General features: G+C 42.5%; 1 protein-coding gene across 2 annotated transcripts in view; it reads left to right on the top strand.

The window, feature by feature from the left end:
- Positions 1–481: 481 nt before the first annotated feature.
- The window catches only part of NEGR1 (neuronal growth regulator 1), an 897440-nt gene continuing 881781 nt past the window's right edge, over positions 482–16140 (top strand). The window contains exon 1 of one of the 2 annotated variants that reach the window (XM_073643895.1): positions 482–796. In XM_073643895.1, coding sequence (XP_073499996.1) covers positions 618–796 — 179 coding nt within the window. In that variant the 5' untranslated portion in view covers positions 482–617. The remainder of the gene's footprint in view (positions 797–16140) is intronic. The other variant, XM_073643896.1, reaches the window with a different exon arrangement.

The raw sequence follows: 16140 nt of genomic DNA, 5'->3' as shown, positions 1-16140 counted from the left end.
TTTCTTTTCTTCTTCTATAACGATTTTCTGCCTGAAAAAAAAAAAAATAAAATATAAAATCAGCGGCTTTGATAAAGACACTTCCATTCTTACCTATCGGTGATGCCGATGACTTTTTGATAATAATAATAAGCATTCGGGATCTCCCATCTGATTTGAATGGTTTTGTGGCCGCAGACTGGTACCACAGCTTTCAGTCGCTCTGTCAGTGGCAATAAAGAGATTCCCTCTTGTTAACCATTTCCCTGGATCTGGCTAATTAAAAAAAAGTTTTCTGGGCAGGAATTAACCCCCTCCAGCCCGCACCCCTCAGCTCGCCCTTACTGTCCTGCTGGCAGGGTGACAGGAGGACAGGAGGGGGTCTTGTCAGGGTGCTGCTGGGTGTTGCACTGCCTCTGCTATAGCAGCAGCAGCACCAGCACTACTCCCCGGCTGTGGTTGCTAGGGAAACGGCCGCATGGCAACCGGCTGAGAGCCTGGGGGACGTGTGCTGCTGCTGCAGCTGCCTTGCCTTGCTCATTCTCCAGCAGCAGCGCTTCCCTGCACTCTTCCTCCTCCTCCTCCTCCTCCTGCGTTCTGCCAGGGATCCCAGGCTGACAGGGGCAGCCCCAGCAGTGATGGACATGATGATGTTGGTGCAGGGTGCTGCTGCTTGCTGCTCAAACCAGTGGCTGGCCGCTGTCATCCTCAGTGTGTGCTGTCTGCTGCCCTCCTGCTTGCCCGCTGGACAGAGCATGGACTACTGGCCAGCAGTGGACAACCTGGTCGTCAAGCAAGGAGAGACAGCCATGCTTAGGTAGGAGCCCTGTGCCCACGCCTGGCATTGCCCCTCTGTGCTGTCTTGTCTTATGTTCTTGTTACTTTGGAATTTGCTTCTTATTTTTTTTATTTTTTTTTTTGCACTGTTCTTTTTTGTTTTGCACTGTGACAACCTTGTGGAGATTGGGGGTTGTGTTCTTCTTCTGCTCAGGATCTGCTTCTTCCTACAGTCACAGTGACAACTACTTTTTTTTCCCTAATTCTTGCTTGTGTTGAGCTACAGTGGATACCTCAGGTCTGGTTTTTTTTTTTGGAGATGTCTGTGCATGGAGGTAGGGGGAGCTGTATGGAAGAGATAGAGAGGCTGGAAGTTGTGTAACTAGCACTCATCTGAAGGGGGTGGGGGGCATCCTTCATCACTGCAAGGGGCAAGACTGCTGCCTGTAAGGACTGGCAGTGGTGCAGTGTGCAACTGTTGTCTGCAAGGGTTAATGGCTCCCTATTAATGCATGTGTCTTCTGTACTGATAATTGTACATTGTGTTAGTTGGCACCCATCACAGGGTGATGATACAATTATAAAGCTGCTTGTGTAATTGCAGACCAGGCTCATATCTCAGCTACAGACCCTTCTATTAATACAAAATGTAACCAGTCTGTTTTGTTTACTTCTTCCACATAGAGAACAGACCCCCAGCCTGCCACCACCATGCACTAGTTATTTGGTTGCATTTGCATTACTTCATTGAATAGGAATTGTCATAAATGCACTTTTTGTTTTAACTCCATCCCCAAAGACTAATGTGCAAACACAACATAAGATGCTGCTGGCTGCTAATAGTATTAAAGCCTCCTTACACTGAGCAGGTATTTGCCTCTTAGCCTTTAATGAGACCACAATCTGTAATGCCATGATCATTAGCTTACTGGATTTATCATTGCTGATGAGATTATAATAATAGTGATTATCTCAGGTGCAGTAGAAGGCATTGGTGTGCAGCTTGTATTTACTGTGTCTGTAGATACATTGTAGCAGAGTAGTGGATATATGATGTATCATGTGCTATACATATCATGCAGCTGATATCAGACCCTTCATAGACTGTGTGTGTCCATGTTTTCTCACTATGAGTAATACTACAGAAACCATTCAGGTTCAGTATAAGATACATTGTTTTGATGCCTTCCTGTGACTAGTTTGTTACAATGTAACTTGCATCTTTGTATTTGTAAATATGTTTCTGTCTGCATCGATTCTACAGAATTCCAGCTCTGTGAATACAATGCATATTTCAATATTTGCTCATTGGGCTTTAAACATGTTGGGATTTTCATTGCAAACACAGCCCTCACCCTACTTTGTGAGTCATTAGTAAATGGAGATTATCAGCTAAACCTTGTCTTGTCTTAATAAATGCTGTTCACATATGGTGCTGGGGATCAGTTCCAGTCCTCTATGGCTTCTGCATTAGCCATTGCTTCCCTTCCCTGCAAACTTTCCTTCATTAATGTTCACAATTACCAATTGATACTTTGTATCTCTCACCCCCTTTGCAAAAAAAAAAAATACATCCTCTTCTGCATGTTTTGATTTCACTCCCCATCACCATTGACTTCCATGCATTGCTTTATCTCTACAGTCACTTTGATCTTTTCTTGATGTAAGCAATCTGAATGTAGGTAAAGTCCTGCTTGCTTTGGGGACATAGGTGCGAGGTCTGTCTTCCTCCATTGAATACTGACCGTGGAGAATTCATTTACTGTTATGCATTTTCCTATAAGATAAGTATTCATCCTTTTAGTGCCATTCCTATTGGACGAATTCAGCTTTTTTGGGACGCAGGATGGAAATGTTCAGGCTCTTGTAGTGTGCCACATAAAGGGTTAATGGCTGGGATTGGGATTCTTCAGTGTTAAAAAATCAGCTCTGTGAGCGAGAAAAGTGCAACGAGAGGAGCAAAATATGAATAGGCGAGAGATAAGGGAGGATGGAAAAGTGTCAGGGATTTATGTAACATCCAGAATGCAGCCATATGTTACATCTCAGCCCCCATTGCTCTATCTATCTATCTATCTATCTATCTATCTATCTATCTATCTATCTATCTATCATCTATATATCAATTATCTATTATCTATCTATCATATATCTATTATCTATCGATCTGTTTATCTATTTGTCTATCTCATATCTGTATAATCTTATTTTGCTGTTTCTTTTTATTGTTTTTTTTGGCGTGTTGCTCTACCATTCCCTTCTCATTACCATGCAGCTTCCTTGCCCTGACAAGTCTCAGCTTCCCGATTTAATGCTTCCAGGCTAGATTCTTCTCCTATGACTTGCACAATGAACTTGTGTTCGAAATACATCAGATTGAGGTGTGAGGCCTGAAAATGAATTTACATTGACATTTGATTGTGAATATTTGCATTTGTGATACTTTATCTACAGAAGATTCGCTATCCAGATCCAGAAAGCTGTTATCACTCGAAATTTTCCTCCCCACCTTGTTGAGTGCACCAAGACATTTGCATTCGCAGTAGCCTAAAACCAATGATATTTCACACTCCATGAGATGCAATCCTGAAATTAGTGCCAACCTGACAGTGAGGTGCAAGAGACCACACCGTGCTGAGGCGGCTCTGGCAGCTGCTATGGGGTCTGTGGAAAGGAGTGGTCGTGGCACAGGTTTCTCCTCCCACGTTCACACAGTGTGACCCCAAGCAGGCAGTTCACCTACGTCACATTTTCAAGTAGGTTCAGTGTTTGCAAGATTCATGAACCCTATATTTTGCTTCTTTCCTGGCATAGGGTTGCTAGTAAGAACCAACTGCAAAAAAAAAAAAAGGAAAGGCCATAAACTTATACAACCCCTTTTTCCAGGTAGAAAAATGTATTTTCTAGATCTTATACTCAGGATGGGAAAAACATGGCTGCTGTCTCCCAAAAATAGCGCCATGCATGGCCACAGGCTGTGCGTGGTATTGCATTACAGCTCCATAAATTTCAGTGAAGCTGAACTGCAATACCCGACACCAAACAGAGACAGGTGTGGCGCTATTTCTGGGAAAAAAAGTAGCCATTTGTTTTAAGCCCCTTTAAAATGGAATTTTAAAGATGATGAAAAGTCCAATAATAGGACATAGAGTCTGATTGAGTGACCACAACAGTTCTCCGTTCTATACTAGCGATCAGACATTGACTTTATTGTAATCGTACGCTCATCTAATGCATCCAATCATCCCATTAAGGGATCCTGTGACCTTATATCTGGTGAGTACATATAGTCCTTATACACGGTGGTCCCTGCTTTGGGAGGACTCAGGTTCCATCAGCCAGGACTGGTGATCAGCTGATTGCCGGCTGACATCATGCTCAAATGTATTTATTTTTTAGATGAATAAACCCCTAAACAGACGGTTGAAAGAAGGAAATCACCGGAAAACGACCTATTGAGTAAATCAATTTATTGTGTTAAATGGATGTAAAAAAATTGCATTTTCTTACATGTATGTAAATAATATAAATCTTGCAATTTGCACACCGGCCACTGGGGCGTTGTTAGTCTCATACTACCCTTATTTTAGGAAACAACACACGTGCATTAGACACAGAACAAACTATGACCCTATCACTTGCATTGAAGCATCTAATGAGCGTGTCATTATGACGAGAGGGGGAGGAGGTGAGCTGTGACATCACCTATTGTGAATGGTGGATCTTGTTATCTACTGTATATAGATGAGTTATCAGTCATTGTACAAGAGGAGGAGGAGGTGAGCTGTGACATCACCTATTGTGAATGGTGGATCCTGTGTTATCTGCTGTATATAGAGGAGTTATCAGTCATTGTACAGGAGGAGGAGGAGGTGAGCTGTGACATCACCTATTGTGAATGGTGGATCCTGTTATCTACTGTATATAGAGCTGTTATCAGTCATTGCAGAGGAGGAGGAGGTGAGCTGTGATATCACCTATGGTGAATGGTAGATCTTGTGTTATCTACTGTATATAGAGCTGTTATCAGTCATTGTACAGGAGGAGGAGGTGAGCTGTGACATCACTTATTGTGAATGGTGGATCCTGTTATCTGCTGTATATAGAGGTGTTATCAGACATTGTACAGGAGGAGGAGGTGAACTGTGATATCACCTATTGTGATTGGTGGATCCTGTGTGATCAGGTGTATATAGAGGTGTTATCACTCATTGTACAGGAGGAGGTGAGCTGTGATATCACTATTGTGATTAGTGGATCCTGTGTGATCAGGTGTATATAGAGGTGTTATCAATCACTGTACAGGAGGAGGTGAGCTGTGGCATCACCTATTGTAAATAATGGATCCTGTGTTATCTACAGTATATAGAGGTGTTATCAGTCACTATACAGGAGGAGGAGGTGAGCTGTGACATCACCTATTGTGAATGGTGGATCCTGTGTTATCTACTGTATATAGAGGTGTTATCAGTCTTTATACAGGAGGAGGAGGTGAGCTGTGACATCACCTATTATGAGTAGTGGATCCTATGTTAGCAGCCTTGTATAGAGGTGTTACCTTATATTGTAATCCTGCCTCTGATGATAAGGAAACTGTTGTAAACTCTTCATCAATGGCCAGGAAGTAGGAGTGTAAAAAAAAAGCCCCAGTGGCCAGTGTGGAAATTGCAAGATAACAATTTTTTTTTTGTATTTTTTTTTAAATAAAAATCATAATATGAAGAAAAAAAACACTGTCATTAAAAAAGACATGTAACACAAAAGCCTGACATAAACAATGGGCTATTTTCTGATTGTACCTTCGCTATAACATTAGCTTTCCTGTTGAATATTTCTTCAGCTGGAGTTTTACTTTCAAGTGTTATTCCCAGACATGTATATCACATCACTTACCTGCAATCCTCCACCATCCGCTGCATTAAGGATAGAAATGATTGGGGTGGTGGCTTTCTCCATTTTTTCTATGGGAGCAGCAGGGTAATGGTGGCGGTGGCAGATCTCAGACTCCCCCCGTGTATGGATGACATATCAGAAGACTTTGCCTGGAATTCCCTTTAATGATGCCGGTGACTGGCGCTACTGTGTATGAAAGACCCATTTTAATCAATGGATGAGCTGAATTATTGCAGATTATCGTCATCTTTAGACCGGTCCCTGCTCCCTGTGGCTGGAACTGTGGAAATCAGCAGTTTTTGGATTTTATTTTTTTTCTTCCTCAGATGTGGATTGAATTGTAAATTGAGGCCTCGGCACAAACATCTACTTGTAGGGAGATTTATTGCAGCTGCTCTGGGACGTAGATCTATGATTTCACATTACGGTTTGCTGAGAATTCTATAATATATATAGGACTGAAGTGCCGTGGTGGAGCAGATTAATAAGGAAGGGAATAAGAAGTCTGACTGCTACCAAGACATGGACGTGCGCAAGACATGGACGTGCGCAAGACATGGATGTGTGCAAGACGTGGACGTGCGCAAGACATGGACGTGCGCAAGACATGGACGTGCGCAAGAGATGGACGTGTGCAAGACATGGACGTGCGCAAGAGATGGACGTGTGCAAGACATGGACGTGTGCAAGCAATGGACGTATTCAAGGCATGGACGTGTGCAAGAAATGGACGTATTCAATACATGGACGTGTGCAAGTAATGGACGTATTCAAGGCATGGATGTGTGCAAGACATGGACGTGTGCAAGACATGGATGTGTGCAAGAAATGGACCTGTGCAAGACATGGACGTGCGCAAGACATGGATGTGTGCAAGACATGGACGTGCGCAAGACGTGGACGTGCGCAAGACGTGGACGTGCGCAAGACATGAACCTGTGCAAGACATGGACGTGTGCAAGAGATGGACGTGTGCAAGAGATGGACGTGCGCAAGAGATGGACGTGCGCAAGAGATGGACGTGCGCAAGAGATGGACGTGCGCAAGACATGGACGTGCGTAAGACATGGATATGCGCAAGAGATGGACGTGCGCAAGAGATGGACGTGCGCCAGAGATGGACGTGTGCAAGACATGGACGTGCGCAAGACATGGACGTGCGCAAGACGTGGACGTGCGCAAGACGTGGACGTGCGCAAGAGATGGACGTGCGCAAGACGTGGACGTGCGCAAGACATGAACCTGTGCAAGACATGGACGTGTGCAAGAGATGGACGTGTGCAAGAGATGAACTTATTCAATACATGGACGTGTGCAAGTAATGGACGTATTCAAGGCATGGACGTGTGCAAGACATGAACGTGTGCAAGAAATGGACATATTGAATACATGGACGTGTGCAAGTAATGGACGTATTCAAGGCATGGACATGTGCAAGATATGAACGTGTGCAAGAAATGGACATATTCAATACATGGACGTGCGCAAGTAATGGACGTATTCAAGGCATGGACGTGTGCAAGTAATGGACATGTGCAAGTAATGGACGTATTCAAGGCATGGACGTGTGCAAGTAATGGACATGTGCAAGTAATGGACGTGTTCAAGACATGGACGTGTGCAAGACATGGACATGTGCAAGTAATGGACGTGTTCAAGACATGGACGTGTGCAAGACATGGACGTGTTCAAGACATGGACATGTGAAAGTAATGGACGTGTGCAAGAAATAGACGTGTGCAAGAAATGGATGTGTGCAAGACATGGACGTGTGCAAGAGATGGACGTGTGCAAGACATGGACGTGTGCAAGACATGGACGTGTGCAAGAAATGGACGTGTGCAAGAAATGGACGTGTGCAAGAAATGGACGTGTGCAATACATGGACGTGTGCAAGACATGGACGTGTGCAAGAGATGGACGTGTGCAAGAAATGGACGTGTGCAAGAGATGGACGTGTGCAAGAAATGGACGTGTGCAAGAGATGGACGTGTGCAAGAGATGGACGTGTGCAAGAAATGGACGTGTGCAAGAAATGGACGTGTGCAAGAAATGGACATGTGCAATACATGGACGTGTGCAAGAGATGGACGTGTGCAAGAGATGGACATGTGCAAGACGTGGACGTGTTCAAGTAATGGATGTGTGCGAGACATGGACGTGTGCAAGAAATGGACGTGTGCAAGACATGGATGTGTGCAAAACATGGACATGTGCAAGATGTGGACGTGTGCAAGACGTGGACGTGTGCAAGACATGGACGTGTGCAAGACATGGATGTGTGCAAAACATGGATGTGTGCAAGACATGGACGTGTGCAAGACGTGGACGTGTTCAAGTAATGGACGTGTGCAAGACATGGATGTGTGCAAGACATGGACGTGTGCAAGACATTGATGTGTGCAAGACATGGACGTGTGCAAGACATGGATGTGTGCAAGACGTGGACGTGTGCAAGACGTGGACGTGTTCAAGTAATGGATGTGTGCGAGACATGGACGTGTGCAAGAAATGGACGTGTGCAAGACATGGATGTGTGCAAAACATGGACGTGTGCAAGATGTGGACGTGTGCAAGACGTGGACGTGTGCAAGACATGGACGTGTGCAAGACATGGATGTGTGCAAAACATGGATGTGTGCAAGACATGGACGTGTGCAAGACGTGGACGTGTTCAAGTAATGGACGTGTGCAAGACATGGATGTGTGCAAGACATGGACGTGTGCAAGACATTGATGTGTGCAAGACGTGGACGTGTGCAAGACATGGACGTGTTCAAGTAATGGACGTGTGGAAGACATGGACGTGTGCAAGACATGGGCGTGTGCAAGTATTTCCTCCTAGTCTTTGTCTGCAAAACAGATTTGCAAAACTTAGTGTGCATTACAGGGGAGTGCTGAATAAGACATTGAAAATATACAGTACAGACTAAAAGTTTGGACACACCTTCTCAATTAATGATTTTTCTGTATTTTCATGACTATGAAAATTGTACATTCATACTGAAGGCATCAAAACTATGAATTAACACATGTGGAATTATATACTTAACAAAAAAGTGTGAAACAACTGAAAATATGTCTTATATTCTAGGTTCTTCAAAGTAGCCACCTTTTGCTTTGATGACTGCTTTGCACACTCTTGGCATTCTCTTGATGAGCTTCAAGAGGTAGTCACCGGAAATGGTTTTCACTTCACAGGTGTGCCCTGTCAGGTTTAATAAGTGGGATTTCTTGCCTTATAAATGGGGTTGGGACCATCAGTTGTGTTGTGCAGAAGTCTGGTGGATACACAGCTGATAGTCCTACTGAATAGACTGTTAGAATTTGCATTATGGCAAGAAAAAAGCAGCTAAGTAAAGAAAAACGAGTGGCCATCATTACTTTAAGAAATGAAGGTCAGTCAGTGCGAAAAATTGGGCAAACTTTGAAAGTGTCCCCAAGTGCAGTTGCAAAAACCATCAAGCACTACAAAGAAACTGGCTCACATGAGGACCGCCCAAGGAAAGGAAGACCAAGAGTCACCTCTGCTTCTGAGGATAAGTTTATCCGAGTCACCAGCCTCAGAAATCGCAGGTTAACAGCAGCTCAGATTAGAGACCAGGTCAATGCTACACAGAGTTCTAGCAGCAGACACATCTCTACAACAACTGTTAAGAGGAGACTTTGTGCAGCAGGCCTTCATGGTAAAATAGCTGCTAGGAAACCACTGCTAAGGACAGGCAACAAGCAGAAGAGACTTGTTTGGGCTAAAGAACACAAGGAATGGACATTAGACCAGTGGAAATCTGTGCTTTGGTCTGATGAGTCCAAATTTGAGATCTTTGGTTCCAACCACCGTGTCTTTGTGCGACGCAGAAAAGGTGAATGGATGGACTCTACATGCCTGGTTCCCACCGTGAAGCATGGAGGAGGAGGTGCGATGGTGTGGGGATGCTTTGCTGGTGACACTGTTGGGGATTTATTCAAAATTGAAGGCATACTGAACCAGCATCGCTACCACAGCATCTTGCAGCGGCATGCTATTCCATCCGGTTTGCGTTTAGTTGGACCATCATTTATTTTTCAACAGGACAATGACCCCAAACACACCTCCAGGCTGTGTAAGGGCTATTTGACCAAGAAGGAGAGTGATGGGGTGCTACGCCAGATGACCTGGCCTCCACAGTCACCAGACCTGAACCCAATCGAGATGGTTTGGGGTTTGCTGGACCGCAGAGTGAAGGCAAAAGGGCCAACAAGTGCTAAGCATCTCTGGGAACTCCTTCAAGATTGTTGGAAGACCATTTCCGGTGACTACCTCTTGAAGCTCATCAAGAGAATGTCAAGAGTGTGCAAAGCAGTCATCAAAGCAAAAGGTGGCTACTTTGAAGAACCTAGAATATAAGACATATTTTCAGTTCTTTCACACTTTTTTGTTAAGTATATAATTCCACATGTGTTAATTCATAGTTTTGATGCCTTCAGTGTGAATGTACAATTTTCATAGTCATGAAAATACAGAAAAATCATTAAATGGGAAGGTGTGTCCAAACTTTTGGTCTGTACTGTATTTTGATTGTCATGATTTTCTAATTGCAACATTGTAATCTCATTCTCCAGGATAGGACCCCATACACATTGCTATATGATTGCTCTATACAACCTCCAAAGCATTACAGCACCCATAGAAGTCTGCACTGCAACCATTACATATAGAAGATTTCGATTATTTTCTGCTTTCATTTACAGAACCAGTACGTCCTGGCACAGCCCATATGCCATATGTAAAGAACCATTGCTTTCAGGAGTAGATGCACTGTCTCATGGGGCATCGTACAGCTGTGTTATATGCCAGTCCTGACCCAGACTGGAGTAAGATGTGCAAAATATAATAGGAAGCTCTCACCGCTTAATAAAATCAGTGCACCAGAAAGTGAAATCTGCCGGCTACAGTATCAGCAGGTGTTGATATTGGATACAATCTGCGCCAGTTTTCTGCCATTTGCTATAGTATATTTGTTTTGTCGCCCACTGACTGATTAGAGAAGTTCCAAGGCCGGCGCAAAAGTTCCCAATTTTTTTAGAGGAGTGATACATTCCCCTAGAATATCCACACCGGACGCCATCTGCTGATCCGCAGGCCCCGTACACCGATATTACATGGAAAACCTTAGCATCCTGCACTATGACATCCATAAACCCAGAGGCAACCAGTCATTAAGTAATAAAGAAGATAATAAAGTATGTAACTGATCCGTTGTATCCATTGGAATGCCTGAAAACCTAAAGCAATGGTGACTGTACATACAGACTAAGGCTATGGTCACACTTTGCATTTTTTCAGCGTTTTTTTATGCAAATTTTCAGCTGCTTTTTACATTACCAGCAAAGTCTATGAGATTCCAGAAATCTCATGCAGACAGCTTGTTTTTTTTTATTAGGATTTTGTGCTTTGCATGGTTTTTCTTGCAGAATAAAGCATGTCACTTCTTTCAGTGTTTTTCACCCATTGGAAATAATGAGTGGTGAAAAAAAAAAACACTGAAAAAAAATGCACCAAAAAATGCAGGTGTCAGTTTATTAAGCATTTTTTTGTGCCAAAACCTGATGAAATAAAATTTAGATTTTTTTTTTTTTCACTGAATTTTATATACATGCATAAAGAGACAAAAGGACAGTGAAAAAAAAACACAGCAAGAAACAAGCAAAAAAAGAAGGAAGAAAAACCCTGAACAAACCTTCCTGCCAAGAGATCAGGAAAAAAAAAGAAAGAATGCTGAAAAAACACAATGTGTGAACATAGCCTAATTTGTTTTGTAGCAGCACATTGTGGCATCCAGTGGTTCTTCCATGGCAGCCAGTAAGGTTATACTGGAGCGTAGGGTCCTGGAGGTCCGGTATCCCTATACCTGGAACATCGTGTAGCCGAGTTTATTCCAATATGTCCATATATACTCTAATACAAGTCTACAGGGACCTTTAGGCCACGGCCCCACTATCAGTATTTGGTCAGTATTCGGTCAGTATTTTTTCTCTGGAGCCAAAACCAGGAGTGGGTGATAAATGCAGAATTGGTGACATTACTGTGGCATCTGTCTTGTGGCAGATTTGCTACGTGGGAACTTTGCCTTAGACTCGGATCACATCACCGTTTATTCTCTCATACAAGAGAATTGGTCGATTATGCAAATCACACTTCGATCAGAGTTTTATCAGAGTACGATCATAGTGTGATCCGATTCTCTAAGATAAGAAGATGGAAAAAATATTTCTCCCATCTCCTTCATTGTGTCAGTCTGTGGAAATCAGATTTCACTCAGATGACATCCAAGTGCAGTCCAATGTTTTCTATGGACTCATTAACTTGCATGGTTGAATTTCAGATCCAACCTGGGCATGCTGCGATTTTTTTTTTTTCCTTGGACCGAGCCAGTCCGAGGATCAAATCGGACATGTGTACGGCCCCCATAGACTAACATTGGTCCGGGTGCTATCCGATGTTTTGTTGGATTGCACTCGGGACTGAAAATGAGGTCATGTGCACGAGCCCTTAGAGAAACATGGCTGCTTTCTTCCAGAAATGATGCTGTTTTGTTTACATATCAACTCAAGAAGAGGCACTGCCATACACAAACCATGGACAGGGTCCTAAAAGAAAGAAAACATGTTTCCTACTTCTGGAGGACCCCTTTAAGCTGTAAACATGATAGAAAATGGGAAAAGAAAAGCTAATTTTCTTGTCATCAGCCAATGATCTAATATACACACGTGGTCAAAATTGTTGGTTCCCCTCATTTAATGACAGAAAAACCCACAATGGTCACAGAAATAACTTGAATCTGACAAAAGTAATAATAAATTAAAAATCTATGAAAATGAACAAATGTAAGTCAGACATTGCTTTTCTGCTTCCACAGAATTTAAAAAAGATTAAGCTCATGAAATCGGCCTGGACAGAAATGATGGTTCTTCTTAACTTAATATTTTGTTGAACCTTTTGAGGCGATCACTGCAATCAGACGATTCCTGTAACTGTCAATGAGACTTCTGCGCCTCTCGACAGGTATTTTGGAGACTCCTCATGAGCAAACTGCTCCAGGTGTCTCGTGGTTGAAGGTTGCCTTTTCCATGTTTCAGCTGTTTCCAAAGATGCTCAATAGGATTTAGGTCAGGGCTCATAGAAGCCACTTCAGAATAGTCCAATGTTTTCCTCTTCGCCATTCTTGGGTGTTTTTAGCTGTGTGTTTTGGGTCATTATCCTGTTGCAAGACCCATGACCTGCGACTGAGACCAAGCTTTCTGACACTGGGCAGCACATTTCTCTCTAGAATCCCTTGATAGTCTTGAGATTTCATTGTATCCTGCACAGATTCAAGACACCCTGTGCCAGATGCAGCAAAGCAGCCCCAGAACATAACAGAGCCTCCACCATGTTTCACAGTAGGGACAGTGTTCTTTTCTTGATATGCTTAATTTTTCCGTCTGTGAACATAGAGCTGATGTGCCTTGCCAAGAACTTCCATTTTTGTCTCATCGGTCCATAGGACATTCTTCCAGAAGCTTTGTGGCTTGTCAACATGTAGTTTAACAAATTCCAGTCTGGCTTTTTTATGATTTTTTTTCAACAATGTTGTTCTCCTTGGTCGTCTCCCATGAAGTCCACTTTGGATCAAACAACGATGGATGGTGCAATCTGACACTGATGTTCCTTGAGCTTGAAGTTCACCTTTGATCTCTTTAGAAGTTATCCTGGGCTCTTTTGTTACCATTCGTATTATCCGTCTCTTTGATTTGTCAGCAATTTTCCTCCTGCGGCCACGCCCAGGGAGGTTGGCTACAGTCCCATGGATCTTAAATTTCTGAATAATACGTGCAACTGTAGTCACAGGAACATCAAGCTGCTTGGAGATGGTCTTATAACCTTTACCTTTAACATACTTGTCTATAATTTTCTTTCTAATCTCCTGAGACAACTCTTTCCTTTGCTTCCTCTGGTCCATGTTGAGTGTGGTACACATCAGGTCACCAAACAGCACAGTGAGTATCTGCAGCCCTATATACAGCACAGTGAGTATCTGCAGCCCTATATACAGGCCACTGACTGATTACAAGATTGTAGACACCTGTGATGCTAATTAGTGGACACAACTTGATTTAACACGTCCCTTTTGTCACATTATTTTTCAGGGGTACCATCATTTCTGTCCAGGCCTATTTCATGAGTTTAATTTTTTTCAAATTCTGTGGAAGCAGAAAAGCAATGTCTGACTTTCATTTGATCATTTTCATAGATTTTTAATTTATTATTACTTTTGTCAGATTCAAGTTATTTCTGTGACCATTGTGGGTTTTTCTTTCATTAAACAAGGGGTACCAACAACTTTGACCACGTGTGTATCTGATAGTCCCCTGACACATGGTGGAAAAGGTAAAGAAGGAGTGGACATGCTGAATTTCAGTATACCTGGTCCATTGTTCCCATAAAAGGTAAATCTCCTCTTGACTGGGCTGAGCGTGCAGGATTTTGGTAGAACAGAGTAAAATAATTGGCAGTCAATTGACCAACAGGTTTTACATGTAAAATCAACATTCACTGAAAAGATGCTGGAAATTCTTAAAAAATTGACTTCTTAAGCGACATTGATGTCCATCTGGTCTCCAGTCCTGGTAACGACAACATAAAAGTACTGGTTGTCCAGATTATCCCATCTTCTGTGTGGGACTTCAAGACGTTGGATTCATGGGTTCTTTCTCCACCTTGTAGCTGGTCGTTGCCTTTATCTTCTCCCTTCAACTCTTCCAAGCACAATGGTCTTCTCCATGCAGTTGGGTCTTCTCCATGGGGTTGGGTCTTCTCCATGGAACTGGGTCTTTTCCATGGAACTGGGTCTTCTCCATGGAACTGGGTCTTCTCCATGGAATTGGGTCTTCTCCATGGGGTTGGGTCTTCTCCATGGAATTGGGTCTTCTCCATGGGGTTGGGTCTTCTCCATGTAATTGGGTCTTCTCCATGGGGTTGGGTCTTCTCCATGGGGTTGGGTCTTCTCCATGGAATTGGGTCTTCTCCATGGGGTTGGGTCTTCTCCATGGGGTTGGGTCTTCTCTATGCAGTTGGGTCTTCTCCATGGGGTTGGGTCTTCTCCATGGGGTTGGGTCTTCTCCATGGAATTGGGTCTTCTCCATGGGGTTGAATCTTCTCCATGGGGTTGGGTCTTCTCCATGGAGTTGGGTCTTCTCCATGGAGTTCGGTCTTCTCAGACTTTATTGAAAATAAGATAAAAAATCTGGTCATCGGTGGAAGTTTTAACTTGTTTGACCCAGGAACCACTTATGATCCTTGATGGTATTCTCAAAACAGGAAACTTCAAATGTCCAAGATGTTGATACTTTGCTTCCTCAACCACTTTATTCTCCAGCTTTCCCACAGATAATTCTAGGTAATTATAAATGTCACATAGGGATGTATTATTCAATGTTTCTTTCGATGCCACTCGTTTTTAACCCTCTTTTTAAACAATTTTACCCCATTGAGAAGAGGTTTCAGGTGATTGGCCCATATTTGTATTTGTAGATATTAGTTGGGATCAGCAACATTAAGAAAAATACCACAGGGACGCCTGTCATTTCACAGCAAATTTACTGCTTGACTCTTGAAGTTATGTCTCGAGAGGATTTAATAAGCTGTCATCTTGTTACAGGAGTTATGTGATAAAAATGCTGACCACTGGATGTTCACGCTCCCCACATCTGCATTGGCAGCCATGTGTAGAGGAAGACATAATTGTGTATCGCTGGTGGCCTCACACTCACCTATGTAAGCTGCAGAAATAATAAATGCTACATACGGTACAGTGTTCCCAAGGCTATAAGGAAAGCTACAATAATAGGAAACTCATGGACTTTTGCATTGAATGAAAGCAAAAAGGCCGAGTTCAGATCATACATAATGAAAACTAATTGAAATTAATTTTGATAAAAGGCATCATACGGTTAAAATGTTCCACTACTATAATACTGCTCCCTATGTACAAGAATATACCTACTATAATACTGATCCCTATGTACAAGAATATAACTACTATAATACTGCTCCTATGTACAAGAATATAACTACTATAATACTGCCCCTATGTACAAGAATATAACTACTATAATACTGCTCCTATGTACAAGAATATAACTACTATAATACTGCTCCTATGTACAAGAATATAACTACTATAATACTGCTCCCTATGTACAAGACTATAACTACTATAATACTGCTCCTATGTACAAGAATATAACTACTATAATACTGCCTTCTATGTGCAAGAATATAACTACTATAATACTGCCCCTATGTACAAGAATATAACTACTATAATACTGCTCCCTATGTACAAGAATATAACTACTATAATACTGCTCCTATGTACAAGAATATAACTACTATAATACTGCCCCTATGTACAAGAATATAACTACTATAATACTGCCCCTATGTACAAGAATATAACTACTATAATA

The sequence above is a fragment of the Phyllobates terribilis genome, unplaced genomic scaffold (assembly GCF_046119375.1).
Source record: "Phyllobates terribilis strain yellow unplaced genomic scaffold, ASM4611937v1 Scaffold_8__6_contigs__length_399053987, whole genome shotgun sequence".
In the NCBI taxonomy this organism is placed as follows: Eukaryota; Metazoa; Chordata; class Amphibia; order Anura; family Dendrobatidae; genus Phyllobates; species Phyllobates terribilis.
The sequence above is the reverse complement of the archived record's forward strand: the minus strand, read 5'-3'. Positions and strand labels throughout refer to the sequence as shown.